Source organism: Rhinolophus hipposideros (genome assembly GCF_964194185.1).
Source record: "Rhinolophus hipposideros genome assembly, chromosome: 24".
NCBI lineage: Eukaryota > Metazoa > Chordata > Mammalia > Chiroptera > Rhinolophidae > Rhinolophus > Rhinolophus hipposideros.
The window spans coordinates 33,953,547-33,974,112 of NC_138070.1; the positions used below are offsets into that span (position 1 = coordinate 33,953,547).

Sequence of the window (20,566 nt, forward strand, 5' to 3'; positions counted from 1 at the left end):
TTTATTGATGATGTAATACGGAATTGTACACCTGAAATTATGTAATTTCATTAACAATTGTCACCCCAATAAATAAATTAAAAAAAAAAAAAAAAAAAAAAAAAAAAAAAAAACACTTAAATATGGACAGATAATTTTTGCAAAGAAGCCAAATACAATGTAGAAAAGACAGCCTCTTTAATAAATGGTGCTGGGAGAATTGGAAAGCCATGTGCAAAAGGATGAAAGTAGATTGCTGTCTGTCATCATGTACCAAAATTAATTCAAAATGAATCAAAGACATAAATATAAGACCTGAAACAATTTACTGCATAGAAGAAAACATAGGTACTAAACTTATGGACCTTGGGTTCAAAGAGCATTTTATGAATTTGACTCCAAAGGCAAGGGAAGCAAAAGCTAAAATAAATGAATGGGACTATATCAAACTTAAAAGCTTCTGTACAGCAAAAGAAACCATCGACAAAAGAAAGAGGCAAAGAATGGGAAAAGATTTTTGCAACGAATACCTCCAATAAGGGGCTAATATCCAAAACATACAAGGAAGTTATACAACTGAACAACAAAAAAGAAAACAACCCAATTGAAAAATGGGCAGAGGACCTGAAGAGACATTTCTCCAAAGAGGACTTACAAATGGCCAATAGACATGAAAAATGCTCAACATCACTAATCATCAGAGAAATGCAAGTAAAAACCACAATGAGATATCACCTCACACCAGTTAGAATGGCCATCATCAACAGGACAAATAGTAACAAGTGTTGGAGAGGCTGTGGAGAAAAAGGAACCCTCATACACTGTTGGTGGGAATGCAGACTCTTGCAGCTGTTATGGAAGGCAGTGTGGAGGTTCCTCAAAAAATTAACAATGAATTACCATATGACCCAGCAATCCCTCTCCTGGGTATCTACCCCCAAAATCTGAAAACATTTATACATAAAGACATATGTGCTTCAATGTTCATTGCAGCCTTATTTACAGTGGCCAAGACATGCAAACAACCAAAGTGTCCTTCAATAGATGAATGGATAAAGAAGTTGTCATATATATATATATATATATATATATATATATACACATATACATATACATATATATATATATATATATATATATATATATATATACACACACACAAGGGAATACTATTTGGTCATGAGAAAAGATGAAATAGGACCATTTGTGACACCATGGATGGATCTCGAGATAATAATGCTAAGAGAAATAAGTCAGACAGAAAAAGCAGAGAACCATACGATTTCACTGATATGTGGTATATAAACCAAAATCAACAAAAGAATAAAACAAACAAATGAGAAACAAAAAGTCATAGACGCAGATAATTGTTTAGGGGTTATCAAAGGGTTGGGGGGAAGGCAGTGGTAGATGAAGGTAAAGGGGATCAAATATAAGGTGATGGAAGGAGAACTGACTCTGGGTGTTGAACACACAATGGGATTTATAAATGATGTAATACAGAATTGTACACCTGAAATCTATGTAACTTTACTAACAATGTCACCCCAATAAACTTTAAAAAAAAAAAAAAAACAAGAACAAAAAGAAAACAAAACCAAAAAGAAGGCAATCTTTCTGTCTTATCCTAAAACGTGAGAATTTTATGTGGAGTTTTTCCACAGAAAGTATTTTGGTGCTTCCCCCTGAGCAATCCCTCTCCCTCAACGATATTCAAACGTGAATCACATTAAACCATAATGTATGTCTAAAAGAAATTCTCCAGTGTTCTGTTTTTTCACAGGATAAGTCATTACTTCAGAAGTTTTCTCTTCACAATGGGGTTTTAAAAGATTGTGTTGGCTTTGCAGGGGGCTTTAGAAGATCCCTGATGGAGCACGGTGCACTTTCCACCAGTGTGCCAAGACTGGGCAACACGTGCGCAGTATTTCTGAACCTGTTTGCACGTCACGTCTAAGAAAGTAGCTTCTGAAACCTTCGCGCACCATTCGAGATTGGCAGGAGGAAGGCTGGGGGACCGAGACATCCCCAGCGGGGCTGAGCACACTCGGGAGCCACCAGCCTGGCTCAGGCGAGCGTCCGCCTCTGCTCCCCGAGTCCCCGCAGAGCCGCAGCCAATGAGCACGGGGTGCGGGGCGGGCGGGGCCTGGTTGCCCCGGCGACTAGTCACGGCCCCGCCCCCCGAGCCGAGGCTCCCCGGAGCCGAGGCTCCCCCGGGCGGCTGAGTGCGCGCTGGGCTTGGAGCAGGGTCCCTGCGAGCGGCGCTAACGCGCGATGACCAAGTGGAAGATCCCGCGGAGGCCCTGCCGCGCGTTCGGACTCCTGCTGCTGGTGCTCCTCAGTGTGCTCGTGCTCCGCAGGTGAGAGAGCCCTCCCGGCGCCTGTCTGCCTGCAGACGCCCCGCGCGCCGCGTCCCCAGTTCTCTCCGCAGTCCTCGCAGCAGGGAGGCAGACTCCCGAGTCTGCGCGCCGCGACCCGCGAATCCCGACTTCCCCTGGGGATCAGCCCACCAGCCTCTTCTTTGTGTTGTAGCTCCCCGATACCACGGCGTCCCTCTGCGCCTCCAGGAACTTTGTCCTGCCTGGAGATCCAGGCCTCCGGGTGACACTGGGCGCTGCCCTCCCAGTCCCTGGGCGTCTATGCCCTAAGGCTTCCCCGCTCCGCGCCCAGGACGCCGGGCTCTGCTTTTCTCTTGGATCCTCCCAGCCCTCTGGGAAGGTCAGCAGAACTAGCCTTCAGATGCCTCTCAGATGTCCCTGGTCACTGCTCCGCCTTCGGTCCTCGTCGGAGAACCCCTACTGCTGTTCTCCCAGATCTCCACGTTTCCTACCAAACCTGCTGGGAGGCTTCTCTATTCAGCAGAGGCCAGAGCTCCAGTGCTCACCGCTCTGGTGGATTTCGCCTGCCCAGCACAGTCATGAGAACGCTTCCCATGGGTCCTCCAAGATCTTGGGCCCTGGATTTATTTGCTCCTTTCTAGGATTGATAAGTCTTCTCTCACCCCTTTCCCACCATTCTCCAGTCACCAGCTCCCCTTACAAAATATCTGTGGCAAGTGGTTGCTTTTAGTGATAGAATGCTTTACTGATGGCCTATGTGGGTGCCCTAACCCAGAAGTTTCCTAAACTGTATCTATTTATAGGTTTCTACAGCCCTGACACTATCTTTCAGGTCTATGCGGGCACTTTCCATATTCAAAACTTCCAGTGTTGCTGGGAAAGTAGGCCAGCAGTAACATGCTTTGGCCCTGAAAGTTAGTGTTGAAGAGGCTGGAGGCTGAGACATTGGAATTTGGGGCAGGTACACCAGCCCTCAGCTCCATCTTGTCTTCTTCTCTATCCCTCTTCTTAGTTTCTCTGAACTTCCTCTGGGAGATAGGGAAGTTTTTGGTGGAGGTAAATATCTGAACATATTTTGCTGCCCAAGAACACATTCAGAAACTCTTTCAATTTATAGTCTTGCAAAACTTCACATGTCTTCTATGTTTCCTCTCTTTGTTTCAGTGGTAGTGAGGATGTCATGATACTTTTTGGGGAGAAGGAAATGTTGCTCTTCACACTCTGGGGCCCAGAAAACTGAAGAAGCATTTTGTTTGCCCAGTTGTTCCTGAGACTTTTTTTCTCATCTTTTCTATGATTTCTAACCCTTTTATCTTCGAAGACAGGTCCTGGCTCTTGTAGGATGCTTAGCTTTCCTCCTGGTGCAAGGCTGATGCAAACCCCAGAAGAATTACTCAAAGCAGAGGCAGAAGGAGCCTCTGGCATACAGCAGGGTGTCAAGAAACCCACACCCCAGAGAAAAATGCCAGAGGTGTTCAAGTAGCATGTGGTTTGCCCGTTGTTGGTGGTCAAGGATGCAGTACATGCAGGGGACCCAGGCAGGTCATTATGAGGGCTGGCACTGAGGGGCTAGAAATGTGCCAGGTAAGTACACCCTAACAGTCCACAGGAAAAGGGGCAGGAAGGAGGCTGGGTGTTTGTTGGACAGAAGATGAGATGTCAGACAGCTGTCTGGCTGTGAAGAAGCCTGAGCTTCTCACAGGTGAGTTACCTGTGTTCCCACCTGGGTGGGGTGACTGCAGTAGTAGTCAGTTTTGGGGGCGGGGTGGTGGCTTATTGAGTTGCCTGGGAATGACAATGGAGAATGAATAGCTGTGACAATAGTTTGAAGTGTTTAGGACACTATTGTTTTTCTTGCTATCTCTTCTTTCTCAGCAGGTAAGACTGAGGCCAGAGAAGCTGTGAACCAAGTTCAGAGCTATCTCTGAAGTTGTCTTTTAGAATATGTGCCTTTTGGCCAACTTTTTGATTCATGGGCACTTTCTGCCCAATTCTTTCTGTCCAGCCTGAGCTGGACATGACAGATTATCTCTGGAGGCCAGAGTAGATCATACTAATTGTCGCATCCTCTTCCTGCCTTGCTCTAGCTTTGACTGGGTCATTAGCTGAGTGAGATGTCTTATTTCTCCCAGCTGTTGTTGGCAATGAGAATGAGGCCAGTGGAATATAGTCACATGGGAATTGGTTATTCAGCGGGTAGCTCTGTGGAGCTGAGCTGTCAGGATCAGCTTTTTCCGTACTTCAGAAGGCAGATATTTGAGTGGGAGGAGGGGTCTGCTTGACTTCAGCTTTTGTTTTCCCCCACAAATTTTACCTTGTTCCGGTTGATGGTCAACCATAGCTCTTTGATTATATCATATCCAAGAAATGGGACCAAGATGACTTTTGAGGAAGATTTCAACCTTTGTTTTTTTAGCTTGAACAATGGTCTTTCTTAAAAATTACCTTTCTTGCAATGTAGCTGTCATGTGATAAACTGCACATGTTTACCATGTACATTTTGATAAGTTTTGACATATATATCCACCTGTGAAACTACCACCACAATTAACAGTGAAAGTATCCAGCAGCCCCAGATATTTTCTTGTGCCCCTTTGCAGCCTCCTGTGTCTCTCTGCTCCAAGCACACTCCCATCTCCAAGCACACTGATCTCTTGCTTTCTGCCACCATATATTAGTTTGCATTTTCTAGTGTTTTATAGAAAGGTAATCCTAAAGTACGTGCTCTGTTTTGGGTAAGCTTTTTTTCACTTAGCATATTACTTGGTGGTCTGTGATAAGTGTATAAAAGTGAACCGTGTATTTGAGCCAGTTACCTCTCATTCTCTTTCCTCCTCCCACTCCAGCATAAGAATGCCTGCTTGATAGTATCAAGGCATGGTTCCCACTCATGATTTTTTTCCTTATTATAAATGCATCACTGAACAAAATTCAATTAACTCTGCATATCTCATACTTGACATTTTAACTGGCAAAAGTCAGGAGAGAGGAAAGCTGCCACATAGGCAGCCTGCATAATACCTTCTAAAAAGTAAGTTCCTCTCTTCACTCAGCTGTGTCTTCACTGGCTTCTTGCTAGCATTACCTGGATTCCAGGAGGGGAACCTGTTGCACTTCTCCTGAGTGAAGGGGGATACCTTAGCAACGTGACCAGGTCACTTTCTTTGATCAAGATCATGGCCAGTCCTGTTTTCCGAGGCTGTGTGGACAAATTGTGCCTCGCTTCCTGGGCTTCTGTGAGGTCATTGATTTTATGAGCTTCGCCTGTTCTAGGACTGTACTAGGCTTGAGGCCTGAGTCATATTCCCTGGAATGTTTAAACTCTTTGAACACTGTCGCTTTCATCTTCCAGCAGTGAAGTTTTCATCATCTGGGAAGTGTATCTTTCAGCAGGTAGTCACCTCTCTGACATAAATGGGGAAACACGGCTAGTTAGGCAGCGTCTCAGTCAGGGAGAGGTGCTGGGGACAGAGAGTTGGCTCTGGGAGTCCTACATTGCTAAGCTAGCCAGCAACTGAAGGGGACCAGGGTGTCTTAAAGCAAGGGCATGGATATTATCGCTGTATTTGTGATTAAGGGACTGGGATACCCAGGAGATTGGGGGCAAAGACCTACATTGCCTTGACACAAGAAGTATCAGAAAGTTGGCCAAAGAGTACTCTCCACCTGAGGTCAAGGAAGTAGCAAGTGAAATAAACCCTGAACCTTTGATGAAATGACTCAGAATTCCATTATATTGCTTTGAATGGTCTTCTGATGAGGATTCAGGAGATGCTGGAGCTTAGCGAGATCTTTTTAGAACATTTAGTACCTGAAAAGGACTCGAGTCCAGGCCTTCTCCCCCCCTTTACCCCTCCTTCACCCACAGAGTTCTTTTGGTGGGGGGATATTTGCTGCTTCCTCTCCACTCAGTTTTATCTTTTGCTTAAATCTGTTGCTCTGGATGTTAAAGGCCATATTGAAAAAGTTTCCATTGTGTGGGACTTATTCTAGGATAGAAGTGCAGGGATATTTTTAATGTTAGTTGATACTCATTGCCTCTGTATCCTCTGTACTCAGCAAGATAGAGAGGTTTCTTTCAATAACACATGTGTTTTTCCTACAAAGTTGATTTTATGAGTAGCTAATATATGAAAAAAATGAATTATTTAAATAATACACAGGGGAAAATAATGCCCCTACTCCTGGCCCCCTAGGCACCCTCTCCCCTCACCTGATGTTATTATTGATAATGGTTTCTCTCAGGGGAATTCTGTGCATATACAAGAAGACAGCTATATATGTGACCCCATTTGTCCATTTGGTACATAATTTATTTAAACATTCCCTTATTGATAAGCATCAATTGTTAGCCACCTTTTACTGCTGCAAAGTTGCAATGAATATCTGTTGGATATATTTCTATATGTAGAATTGCTGACCGTATGAGATACTCATTTTAAATCTCAATAGACATTTAAAGTAAGTAAGTAAAATAGCACATTCTATTTCTATTGGATCAGTATGAAGGAGGTTCTGAGCTCCCTGAGTCTGAGGGGAAAATTCTGTCTAATTTGTGTGTGTATAGATTCTTTGTGTCTCATAAGCACTAACCCCTTTCTCATATATCTATGTAGATAAGTTCCATGTGGTAGGTTTAAATTTTTAAAAACATATTTATATTGTCCCCGCTCTCATGACATCATTTCATTCCGATTCTACACGCTTCTCTAAGATCAGTCTTGTTATCAGTACAGCCCTTTGGGTTATCTCTCAGACTTTCACTTCTCTTTAGGTCAAGATACAACACCTTTTCCATTTATGATGCTATCAATGGAAAACGTTTCCCAAACTGAAAATACAGTGTCACAGAACATCAGGACACTTTTCATTGTTGTTAATTGGTCCATTTTAATGAGGATTTTGTATTTTTTTTACAATTGGGTCTCAAGGTTTTGGTCTAGTAAACGCTTATTCACATACAAACTTCCTACAGTATTTAGAAAATTTTGCCCTCTGATCTACCAGCATGTCCCTGGGTCATGTAGGCAGCCACTTGGCCTGACTTGCGAAAGCCTAAGTGCTAGGTGAGTTCCTGGCTTACCTAGAAATCTTTTCAGAGGGAAGGATGGAGCTATTAAGATTGCAGAGTCCTGCACAATGACTTGCATCTCTACAAAATGACTGTATTATACTTGCTTTTAGAACAGAGGGCCCAAACCCTTTGGAAATATTTAATGTCTCTCCCAGCAAAGCAGGAGCCCAAAGCATTGGGCCCAAGCCAAGGAGCACATCCAGGAAGCTGGGCCAGACACAGGGACGGAGTTTTATTTCCCTGGGGCTGAAATTCTTGGGTTCAAGGATTGATCCAAGAGGCACCTTTCTGGAGTAGAGGCATTGAGGGTACCTGCCTGAGGAGTTAGGCCCTCAAACTCCCCTGCTGAGGGAGGAGTATACAGACTGTTAAGACTGAAATATCCCCAAATGGACACTTCAGGGGAATGGATGTCCAAGGAAACTGGGCCTCGTGGGAGCCTATAGTCCCATCAGAGTCCTGAGACTGATGAATAGAAATTTGTATTTCAGACCCGAGTGAGGAAATGTTTTATGTGTAATGATGTCTTTTAGGCAGTTTAACATATCTGCTATCTCATGGTCTCTGGCATAACCACTTGGATACATGAGTGTTTTCTTGATCAGCATCTTTAATGTGATGCTCTGGACCCAGCTTTAGTTGAACGTTTGTTTAGGGTGGCCCTAGTACGGTCACAGTGTACCTGGAAATTGCGTTTGTAAATTATCATCTCAGATTAACAAGTACGTACTCATTATGTATAATGCCAAAATAACTGACCCTCAGCACCAGCAAGGACCTATCTTCTATGTGAGCGTTGTCTGGTCGCTGCTGGAGGCCAACATATTCCAGCAGTGGATGATGCTATCTCTGCCATGTTAGGTTGTGTGGATATTGGCCTTTCTGAATCTGGTCAGACTGTGTGTGGTAGGACAGAAGACTGAAGGAGACAGCTATGACTCCCATGTACGGCTTCCCAGTCCCATCACTACCCCAGTTACTGATCAATATTTGCAGGATTTACAGGTGACATAGGGATGCCCTCTGGCATGCCCTCAGACCTGTCCTGATTAGCACACCTCATTCAAGGAGATCATTTAAATAGGTGACTGGATATGGCTCTTCTCCAACCCCAGCTACCCTGGAAGAGCCTCTCTGAAAGCTGAGAATCAATTCATGGGCCCATTCCACATGATAGAGATTGTAAGCTTGTTACCTGCTTATCTGCCCTTTTCCACTCAAACACATCCATCCAGCACTTTGGACCATGTTTGGTAATCTGCAGCCTGCGCTGCATACTTTGTCCTCGTCATCCAGTACAATGATGAATATAAAGTGTAAGACGACTTCATCCCTCTACCCTTTCTCCCTCACCAGTCACCACTAGATGACAATTCCTCACTGTAGGGAACTCAGGACCCAAGTCCTGTGCTTAATGTTTTCTTTACAACCTATTGTGTCTCTAACTTGCACAACCTGTAATACTTGTCCAAAGGGATGGTAGCGATAGGAATGGTGACGTCTTGCTATATTTTGTGAGGCCCCTTTACAAATCCTGACATGTGTGCCTTCTTCCAGGAACCTCACTGTAGACTGGACAGAGTATGGTTCTGCAGAGCAAACCTGAGGACAGTTCCCATCAGTGACCAGGTCCTGCTGTTCAGTTTATTTTAGGACTGGAAAGTTACTTATCCTACTATGAATCAAAGATACAAAGGCAACAGAAATTCTAGAGGAAAGTGTTAATAATAAGCTCCAGCTAGAAAGAAGGCAGATACCTCTGGTCTCATCAAGAAAATTTTCATCATGAATGAATTGCTCACTAGAAAAGCAACAGTAACAAGAGCTTCCTCTGGATCTGGTTAGCTCCTTGGTAGCAAACTAATTGGCAAGGAAAGTCTCCCAGACTTGATTTAACCACACACTTTATATTTCCTTTAGTTTATTATTACTGAGTTAATTACTCAGGAAACTGTGGAGGCTATTATTAATATTATGAGCGCTAGTACCAATGGTCATTCTCAGTATTACTACCCCTTTGAGTGGTACTTTATTGTTTATGAAGCTCTGACATATATCTTCTCATTTTCTCACAGTGAATTCCTTGGAGCAATCCAGCATTATCAACCTCAGTTGAATTCTCAGTGAATTCATCCCTTTTATTAATGTATTAAAAACTCATCTAGTAACCTATCAGAAAATTTCCAGAAAGGAAACAGTTGAATTCTCCAGAACTTGGACATTGATAACAGCTAGCTTTTGTTTGCAGTGTTAATTTCATGCTGCTTAATAAACACTGCGAGGAAATCGTTTTTAAAAAATCTAGAAAATGATAGGATATAAAGACACTGCAAAGAGAAGCTCTATCCAGAAAGAGACTATATATACATATGTCAAAGGAGGAGATACAGACTGGTGCTTCTCAGATTTGAACCTTGGGGTTAAAAATGCAGATTCTCAGTCAGTAGGTCTCAGGGGAGGCCTGAGTTTCTAACAAGCTCCAGACGAAGACTCTCTGCAGGTACAGATCACATCTGGAGGTGGAAACCTGGATGGAAGTTTCCTGATGATTAGTTATTCACCAGGGGACAGATTAAGGACTGTGTGTTGCTAGCAGGGATTGTGTTTTAATGAGGGAGCCAGAGAGAGTCTTCTTCAACCCTGTTGACACTTTACACTTAGCGGGTGGGGAGGGGGAAGCGCTCCTAGCATTTGTCAACAAAAGTTAGGTTCAGTGATGTGAGCTTGGTGAAGAATTGAAGATTGTGTTTTGAAGTTCTGGCCAGACAAATAAGGATTGCTACCGGGTGGAGTGATTGCTCAACTGTATTCTTACTGTCTTTAAAAACAATGGGGTAGGGAGTGGGGGGTGGGGGAGAGAGAGAGAATGTGTAAGTATGTATTTTCACCACCACCAGACTGTCAGTATGTCCTTGTTTTTAAGAAAAGAATCTGCCATCCAATTCTTCCTCATTCTAGCCTGGGGTAAGCGAGGATAGTAGGGTGCCTGAGAGGAGAGCCTGGGAGCGGGAGGTGGGTGGTCAGGTGAGTCTGAAGCATGAAGGTGGAGTGCATTCTTTGGAGCAGACATGTCCAAAACCAAGGGAGACAAGCTCTCCTGTGTGTGAGGTATGCGACAGCCAGAATAGTCAGGAGACTGTAGCCAAAGGAAAGAGTCAGGTGGGAAGAGCCGGAACAAAGGGGTGGCTAGAAGTAGGCCCAGGTAGTGGCTAAGGTGGGAGAAACGAGGCCTCCTTTTAGTATCTGGGGCCTCATCCTTTATGGCAGGGTTTCCTGTAAAGGGCCAGATACCCGTATTTCCCCGAAAATAAGACCGGATCTTATATTAATTATTGCTCCAAAAGATGCATTAGGGCGTATTTTCAGGGGATGCCTTATTTTTTCATGTACAACAATTTATATTTATTCAAATATAGTTGTAATGCAGGGTCTCAGCTCTCGCTCCCTGCACAAGATCGCAGGATATGGTGAGGCCTAAAAGGAACACCCACAGAGCCATAGATATTAGAGTCACACCACTGTATTCTCGCTTGCGGCTGGGTTGGAGACAGAAAACAGGAGCCACATGATCCGCAATTTGCCCTCTGCTTCTCCGCCGACCAACCAACCAACCCCCTAGCGTAGTCACAGCAGTTATATTAATGGCTAATGGCTAACTGGTAACAGCTGATGGCCACCCAGCCACAGCGGATGGCCATCTAATAACTGAGCCAGCACCTTTCCACGTGAGGTTGACATCCTGGAAACTGCTCTCTGGGACTCTGTCCCCACAATAGTCATGTCATCTTCTTCTGGAACATCGTCATAATGTACTAAATGCGTCCGTCTGGCTGACGATCTTAACTGGGGCTTATTTTGGGGAAACACGGTAGTGTCTGCAGCTTTGTAGACCATATGATGGTAGCCTCTATCACAGCAGCTGCCCTGTGCCCAAAGCAGCCACAGACAACACATAACTGAATGCCAATGAAACTATTTGTGGATATTGAAATGTGAAGTTTATGTAATTTCTTTTGGATACAAAATAAATCAAATTTCTTTTGATTTTTTTCCAACCACTTAAAAATGTGAGAACCATTAGCTTGCATGTGGCAGAAAGACAGGAGGAAGGGTTGATTTAGTCCATAGCCGGAATTTGCAGACCTCTGGCTAGGGGGCTGGGTTGGTCTCACAGAATCGCAGGGGACAGACCTTCTATTGTAAACTTTTAGAAATTGTAATAAGATGGCGTGGCATAAAGCATAGCTTGGAAAATATAATTAGATGCTAAATTAAACGAGAAAGAATGGAAAGATTGGGATTATTCCATATTGGTGCGGGACATAAACTCCCGCACCCCGAGGCTATTCTCTCTGATACGCAAAGCATGCTAAGCTAAAATAAATTTATTTCCAATAGTGACAAGACTCTTTGCAGCACATCACAGACTATTTCATTTATACCAGGCCCTCATGACAGCCTTTGTGAGCAGGCAGGGCAGGCATTAGTCCTGTTTTACAGAGGAAGGAGACTCATGCCCACAAAGCTAGTACCTCTAACCCAAGGTTACAGTGCTCCTAGACGTAGGGCCAGGATTCATGTCCAGATCTTCCTCCTGAGTCATAAAACCTTCTTCTTCCATCCTCCAAAAACGTATTGTTTTTGTTTTCAATTCCCCAAAGGTGGTCCTTCTTCCAAAGGTCGTCCTTTAGAAGAATTATGTTCTGACATACTATTTATAAGTTACTTGGAACATGGAACTTTTCTTTTTACGGAAAGAAAAAAGTGATAATGTTCCCAGGTTATCCACAAATGACTATTTTAGGTACAACATAGCCGAACTGTAGTCCTGCAGTAGCAGCATGAGTTTTGAGTCCTGGGTGCTGCGAGGAGTAAGGAATAAGTAAAAATAATACTCTTTGCCCATGAGTGGCCCTCGATAAGACTCCCAAGTGGTCAGTGATGTCTGTGGCACCTTCTCCCCTGTTGGCATCCTCCGCTCCTGTTTCTGGCATCCAGAGCCCCCAAATTTGCCCCAGTCCCTCCTGCAATACTCTTCCTAGGCCAGTGGCTCTCATCCTTCCTTGTTAGGAACTTTGGAGGAACTTTTGAAAAGCAACAATACCTCTGCCCCACCTGCAGAGATTCGTCAGGGGGTGGAGTCTGGGCATTGATTAGTTTTAAGTTTCTCAGGTGATTCAAATATGCTGCCAGCTTTGAGAATTATTGTGGCTAAACCCAAACCTCTAGTATAGCTGACTTCAGTTAAGTGTTAGGAAGGCTGTTGATGAAGTGCTTTTCACATGGTTCTGGTCTCTCCCACATCTGCCTCCATTCGGTTTCTAAGCCTGATAAATTGAACTGGTCAATATGTTTGCCTTTCCATCTCTATGATCACAACTGCCCAACGCCGGACCATTCTTTCTTGTCCAGAGAAGGACTTCTTATTCTGTCTGTAGTGACGAATCACTTTTCTTCTTTTCTAAAAAAATTTTCCCATCTGTTACTCTATAAAATACAATAAAAACAAATTCCTAGAAAAAAAGGAAATGAAAAGATATACAAAATACGTGCCCCAGCTTTTTATGATTAGCTTCAACAGACATAAACTTGGTCTCATTGCTATAAAAGTATCTCAATTTCTGTATCGATCTCAGTGCAGACTAACAGCAGGCAGTTGGTGTGAGGGAGCACAGACCCAGGCTGCTGGGGCGGGGGTGGGGGTGAGGGGGGGGCTGGAGTAGACCATGGGCTTGCTATTACAGAAATAGTCTTTCACTTTTTATGGTTTTGCCACAAATTTCCTCGGCTTTTTTATATTCCCTACCTTCAAGAGCCAGTGAGAACGTCATCTTCAGTATGATGTCTTCTCTGACTGCACCTGGGTGATTTAGGTAATTTCTTCATTCAACAGTTACCGATGTATTTCGACCACTGTAGTCTGCCGTTGTTGGCCTGGCTGCCTAATTTGTGGGGCCCAGTGCACAATGAGAATGTGGGTCCCTTGTTGAAAAAATTATGAAGAATTTTAGAATGGAGACAGGAGAGTGTCTGAAATCATGTGTAGGATGATTTTAAAATGTGTTCCTTTGTATATTGTGTATTGCAATATGATTGCCATTGTAGTGATTTTTATTACATTACATAATTGTAGTACAATGTTGTTGCCTGTACTCCTTATATTGTGCATGAGATCTGGATGGCGTATTTACTACTCCTTGCAAGGGGGCCTTCTGGGTGTGGGGCCCTGTGTGACTGACTGCATGGGTCACTCGCCCATGAAGCCAGCCCTGGCCATATTTCTGTGCATGCCTTACAGCAGCACTCATGACACTGGATTGTAATTATTTGAGTGTGCAGGGAGGTGGAGAAGACTCTGTGTCGGAATCCTTATAGGGACCATAACGTGTGGTTTGGAGGAATTTGGGTAGGATGAAAGTGAGCTTCCTGAGGAGCAAGAGCAAGCTGCCACAGACTTGCACTAAATACCATTAAAAATGGTCCCTTTAATAGCAGGGCTCTGGCTGCTTTACAGTGTAGGGTGTGCAAATTCATGTTCTGCACTGAAGAACTTCGCATTGTAGGTAGAGGTGAAGCTGGCTGGTATGTAGGAAAAGGACCCAGCAGGGGGACAGTGCTGGTGGCAGAGATGGAGAGGGAGCAAGAGGGATGGGATACCCCGTGAGCACACTGGGAGAGTCAGCTATGGGGTGTGTGAGGTGCATGGGTCCTGTGCCCCCATGACATCTGCCATTGGTTCACATGGCTGGCGAAGCTTTGTGAGGAGCTGCCCCTTTTAAGGGCACGGAAAATTGTTGAGTCCAGAATCAAGATTGCTGCTGTTATCCCACTTTTGGTTCCCACATGTCTTCGAAGAGACATCAATCCCCAATCAGTGTGTATCAACACTGATTGAATGGATCAAGCTGGGTCTTAACCAGGACACATGTCCCAGTGGTACCATTTTAGCCAGTGTTACAAAATGAGTGGAAAGACCAGAAGCAGTTTAGAGAGCTTTTTTATGCAGAAGAGCCCTGCTGGGCAAAATGCCCTCTAGTGTCAGGCACTGTAATGAGAAGTGGGTGCAGAAAATGCACCAACTAAAATTTGCTTTTGCACCAGACTGACAACCACTGTTGTTTTCTGTCTTCAAGTTTCCTCAATTTCCTGGCTGGAAACTCTGGCTCTTCCAGCTTCTCTTGTCCACTTTTTCTCACAACTTTCAGGAGACTGGAACACTGAATTACTGGGATCAATTTGAGTGGGCTACCTACCCTTGGCCAATCCAAGAGATGTCAAGCGGTGCTTTTTCAAGGACTGAAACTTTCGCCAAGCCTCCCCAGATGGGGCTGTCTACCATGCAGGGTGATCTCTTGGCCAACATAACACTTGATCTTTAGATATTAATAACAATTAAGACCTGAAAATTTGAGCCATGAACAGCTGCTGTTTCTAACCCAGATACCTCTTTGCAGGTATTTACACCTCGAGCCAGGCAGTTGTGACTGAGGTGGCTCGGAGGTACTATTTGAAGTAGTTGATACTTTGAAATTTGGTCACATGGCCTAGGCGGCTGGCTGTTGTAGGAAGCTGTGTGCCGCACCGAAGGCAGCTTTCAGCCTCTGAGCCCATCCTTCCCATGCAGTATGCGCCCACCTCTGCCTCTCTCCTGTTAGCACAGTCTCTATGTTTAATGTTTTCTTTGTCTCGTTCCTGACTGCAGCCTTACTCAGCTTGCTCTTCCCTTGCAGCTGGACCACATAAGTCAGTGGTGCCAAAGAAAGGCTGCTTCCAAGGTGTGGCTACGTCGGAGGGTGGGAGCAGGGTGGAACACCCTGGAAACAGGCCCTCCTTAGATAGACTGAGGGCCTGTGACGGAGAAGAGGAAGCCTGTCTCTTCCAGTTCCCCTGCTCACTGCTGACACGGCTTCCCCACTGCCTCTCCTTTTTGTAGATTGGACTGGCGCAGTCTGATCTCTCCCTGGTTCAGGCACCGGCGGGCCGGGCTGCACACCGACGGCCAGAACTTTATGCTGGAGGACTCCACCTTCTGGGTCTTCGGAGGCTCCGTGCACTATTTCCGTGTGCCCAAGGCTTACTGGAGGGACCGCTTGCTGAAGATGAAAGCCTGCGGCTTGAACACCCTCACCACGTGAGTGTTGCCCTACCTTTGCCACTAAGCCTATTTCCCTGTGGGCTTTTTGACTTTCGCATCTAGGCTTCTGTGTGGGAGCCCAGCTTGGGGGTCTCCAGCGTGCCAGGATGGATGAGGCCTGGCAAATCCTAAATCTGAGCAGCCGTTGATGGGAAGACAGTCTCTCTGCTTCATAATGCCCGCAGCGCTCTCCATTAGTGGGGATGACAGATGGGCAATGGATATAAGTTCTGGGCATCGGAAAGAGCAACAGTGTACAAAGGAAAAGAGTGGAGGAGGGGAGTATAGATATAGGAGATGATCGAATTATCATAAGTAATTTTCTTTAACAAGCGCTCTACCCCCAATTTATACAGCAAATGAATGTATTCTTTAAAGTGGCTATTTTGGGAAGCCGTCTGTGCGCAGTTTGCAGCATTCCTTTTTAGAATTATCTTCAGAATGCTTTCATTCTAGCACCTTGCACAGTGATGGCACGTGGTAAACACTCAATAAAATGTTCAATGTGCGAGTCAGTTAAAAAATAGGCTCAGTGGTGGAAAAGTCTTGACCTTTTCATGGATTTAGTTTTCAAAATTGCCAATAGACTCTTGACTGCAAGTCTGGAACAAAAGTGGGTTATCAGGCTGTGTTATTCTATTTGTGAGGAAAAATGGGGTTGCAAATGAAGGACGTGCATTTTCTCGGGTGGTTTGTGAACTGGCTTTGAAGATAATTTCTAAAAAAGAGTTCCAGGAATATTCTGAGCTATGATAGCATAGTTGAAACAAATGTGTGCAATTTTTCAGAAAGATTCCTTAAAAGGTTCCATTTATTTGCATATGAAAGTTCTGACCCTGAGGGTATATTCACCTGTTCTAGGACTCCTGAAGTTTGTAGGAATACTGCAGGACAATCTACAATATTTTTTTGTCTTATAAAAGCAGGATAATCTGCATTTGCTTAAACATGGAACTCTTGAGTCTGAACTGGAAGCAAGCAAGCCTCCCCTCTCACTTCACGCCCGTGCACATTCTTGGCAGCTGGAGAGGGCCTCACTAGAAGCCAGGGGCGGGTGGGAGTCCAGTACAGGAGCATCTGTCATAACTATTGTCATATGTCACTACATACCTCTGCCTCTTGAGTCGGGCCCCTTAAAGAACATACTTCATTTCCTTATCTTCTTTTTCGAGTTAGAACCTCCCTTCTGTTACAAGGTTTGGAATTCGATGCTTCCGTTAAAAAACAGGACTGATAATTAAGGTTTTCTTTTACTCTACTTATAACTGTTTTTTTTTCTATGAAGTTACTTCTTTTTCTCTGATTAAGAGAGAGAGAAAGGGACAGCAGGAGGAGGGGGAGCACAGCCCAAGCTGCCCTGTGCTTGTGTCTTATGCTTCACCCATATCTTGTTGGCCTTCTCTCCCTTCTCCTAAGGATGTGAGCTCTTAGTCCTCTCGGAATGGCCCAAGTTCTCTTCTACGTCTCTTCACTTAGTTCTTGGTTTCAGTCCTGATGTTGCCAGGACAATGTACCTAGGAAATACATCTTCAACCAACATAAGGGGTTTTAGGGAAGAAGAAGGTAATATGGAAGATGAAGCGAAATAAATGGAAAGGTCAGGCCTATAATTATCTTTTGTATTACAGCTATGTTCCGTGGAACCTCCATGAGCCACAAAGAGGCAAATTTGACTTCTCTGGGAACCTGGATCTGGAGTAGGTGCTGTTGCGGCTTCTGTGACGTGGCCCAGGCCAGGGAAGGAGGAAGGGGGCTGGCTGGGGATGATTGGGGACCATAGTGGCATCTTGGCTCTGCTTGGAGAACCAGAGGCAGACTGGGGTCCAGAGCCTTGTTCTCAGCACACTGACAATTTCTGCACTCAGGACCCAGATGCTCTCCAGCAGTAAACCCATTACTCCTAGGCATCAGGGCCTGCCTCCTCTGAGCCCAGCCTTCCTCACTGCAGCTCAGAGATGCCTCATCCCCAGTGTTGGCCCTGCTCTGCAGGGCCAACACTGGGACAGGGGTTACCCCTCAGGGTAGCAAGGTCATTGGAGTCAGGTTTACTGTTAGGGACCCTGTCCCCTTTCTGATGCCCTTCTTCCTCATGACCCAGTGGGGCTGTGCCGACAGTCCTAGGTTGGGAACCAGTGATAACCCAGTTCCCAGAGCCTCTGGCCTATGACCTGGTATAGGATTCCCTGCTCTGCTGTAGGTAAGGGCTCGGCCTTCCCTTCACTCACCCCAGTCTTTGGTTGCGAGAGGAAGGCAGGCGAGGAGAGGAGCCAGGGAGCTCTGCCACCCTGCGATGCGTGCTGGGCTCATCCCCACCCTCCGCTCAGATGTCCTGAGAGTTGCTGACATTGACCTTTCTAGGGCCTTTGTCCTGATGGCTGCGGAGATCGGGCTGTGGGTGATTCTGCGTCCAGGCCCCTACATCTGCAGTGAGATTGACCTTGGGGGCTTGCCCAGGTGAGCGGGGCCACAGCTTGAGTTATCCTGTGTGCTTATGCAAAATGCGAATCACAAATGTAGGTTTAATTTTGCTTTTAAAGTATGTTCCTCCATTCTGTACTGAAGTTCCTTTTCAGAATAAGTAGCATCGAAATGGGGTCATTTTAAATAATGCCACAGTCATTGTCCTTGTCAAATTCCATGTGGTTTTTATGTGGCAAGCTGCAACAGGAGGGCTGGCCGGTCATTTTTCTGCTCTAGACCTCACTTTCCTGTCTACAAAATGGGAAAAATCAAACCTGCGTATCTCTTTCTTAAGGATGGTACCAGCATTTTTTTTTCCAAATCTAAGTATTTTGATAGAGTATTAAGAGAAACAAATTACTGTTTGTTTTTTTTTTAATCTTCAAATCCCAGGCCCTAATGAATTATCTTAGAATGTGTAGTCTCCACAAGGTCCTTGGAATACTGTGTGATGGGAGTAGAAATCCAGAGAAGAATCACCTGGTACCACATTCATTCCTCATCCTCACCATTATTGCCATTGATTAAAAAAAAATGATTTTCTTGTTAATAAGCATAATCTCTCCCATCCTCACTGCGTTCCAGGTGGTTAGATCCACTGTCCCTACACCTTGCGCTATCCCAAGTGGGAGGAAAGCTGGTCCTGTTTGCCATGCCGTCTCCTGTGGGAACGGCTTCTTTCTGCAATGCCACCTCCCGCCTTGGCCTTGTTTTCTTTCTTGCTTCCAGCGCAACCCAGCCTTTCCCTATGGGGCACAGGCAGACTGGGTCTTCATCTCCTCCACTGTCTAGGATGACTTCTCTGTCGCTGTGCCATTCAACAAGGCTGTGAACACAGCCAGAGTGGCCTCTCCCCACACCTGGGGATTAGAAACCTGTGTGTCAGCCATGTCCTCAGACTCAGCCAGAGCAGGCACCGGATTTAAGTTTTAGCTCAGAAGTGGCAGGGAGCTCCAATACTCTGATCTCCCTGTGCAGCTCCTGTCCACTCAGGCTCTGGTGGCATCCAGGATGGGCACACCCTGGGGACACCAAGCAGGGACTGCTGGAAAACAGGCAGAACCCCACTGGGGATGAGAAGCTAGACCTGTTCTATGTAAGATGGAATGAGGGGGTGTCAGTATAGAGAAGACATGTCTCACATCATCCATTTTTACCTAACATAAATTAATAATTTCTGACCCTGTTTAAGGCTTCTATGTCAGGACGAGAATGCTTCAGAGCCTTTTGTAAGAAAATATAAGTGTTTCCTCAGAATTTCAAGTGAGATGGAAAAATACCTTGACTCCAGCTCTGGAACTAATGCTCTGTGTTCATCTAGGGAATGTGATCACAGCAGACAGGTTGTAGGAAGAATTAATCTTTTTGCTCACCTGCTCCATCAGAGCTGAGCTCTGAATAGCTGATGCAAATGAGTTGGCCAGGTCAGCACGGGAGAGCAGCTGGGCACAGCAGGAAGTGGGATTAGCCTCTCACAGCCTCCATTTAAGGCTTGTTTTGCTGTGTGACACTGGAAGGTTGCCTCTGTGTCCTTCTCCAGTCCTAGCAAAGCCTAGAGCCTTTGGCTTCACCCTTTGTAATGAGATTGTGGAATAAATGCTTGAAAACTGGGCCTTGTATCCAGTGAAAAGCTTTTCTTACTTTGGCAGCCCGATCTACAGCTGCAAAGCTGGACATAAATTCCCACCAGGGCTGGTGTGCTCTGGCAGGGAGGCAGTGATGAGTGCAGGGCTGAGGCTGGGTCGTGTGTGTGCCTGAATCAGTTGGGATCATCTCCTGTTTACCTGGCTGAGTAGAGGGAGTGGGGTGGGAATGGTCTCCAGACTCATCACCCTGGCGAGAGCAAACCCACAAACAGTGGAACTAACCCCACATCCTCCGCCTTTTTCTTTTATTTAAGCTGGTTACTCCAAGACTCTGACATGAAGCTGAGAACAACTTACAAGGGCTTCACCGAAGCAGTGGACCTTTATTTTGATCACCTGATGTCCAGGGTGGTGCCGCTCCAGGTAAAAGCAAGCAGACTCTGCTTTGATCTTCACCTGTCTTCCTACAGGTAGTAGTAAATAGTCCTAGGTCAGTTCTCAGACCAAGGGGCTCACAGTTCCTTTCAACACAGAAGCATATTCTTTGCCACTGCCTGAGACCTGTAACTGGAGGGGCTGGCAGTGGTTGTCCTTTTAAAGATCTGCCTGTTTGAGTGTTGTCTTTGGTGGCACAGTGCTGAAAGGATAGACAAGTGTAAGGGCTTACATTGCTCCATGCAGTGCCAGAGCTGCAACACTTGATGCCTTGATAACTGAAAACACCTATTAGGGTCCCTAAAGCAAAGCGATTACATAAAGAGGAGCCTATCTGGAGAGGCCCTGGCCTGTAAGACAGCAGGACTTTTTGTAATTACAAAGTTACAGTTGATGACTTTTCAAGGTACATCCTTCTGCTTCCCAAAAAGTGCTGCATGGTCCATATTTATTATTCAAAACGTATTAAAATGATTTTGGGGGTCAAAGTATCTTAACATTACACGTAATAATTAGAAGCAATAAAAAAGCAGGAACGGGAATAATTAACCCAATTGCT

At 45.1% G+C, this 20,566-nt stretch overlaps 1 protein-coding gene across 1 annotated transcript in view; it reads left to right on the forward strand.

Moving 5' to 3' along the window:
* Positions 1–2,253: 2,253 nt before the first annotated feature.
* The window catches only part of GLB1L2 (galactosidase beta 1 like 2), a gene marked incomplete at its 5' end in the record, with an annotated part of 52,435 nt that continues 34,122 nt past the window's right edge, over positions 2,254–20,566 (forward strand). Inside the window, 5 exons of the mRNA XM_081037172.1 lie at positions 2,254–2,339; positions 15,326–15,523; positions 17,155–17,223; positions 17,885–17,980; positions 19,887–19,995. Coding sequence (XP_080893298.1) covers positions 2,254–2,339; positions 15,326–15,523; positions 17,155–17,223; positions 17,885–17,980; positions 19,887–19,995 — 558 coding nt within the window. The remainder of the gene's footprint in view (positions 2,340–15,325; positions 15,524–17,154; positions 17,224–17,884; positions 17,981–19,886; positions 19,996–20,566) is intronic.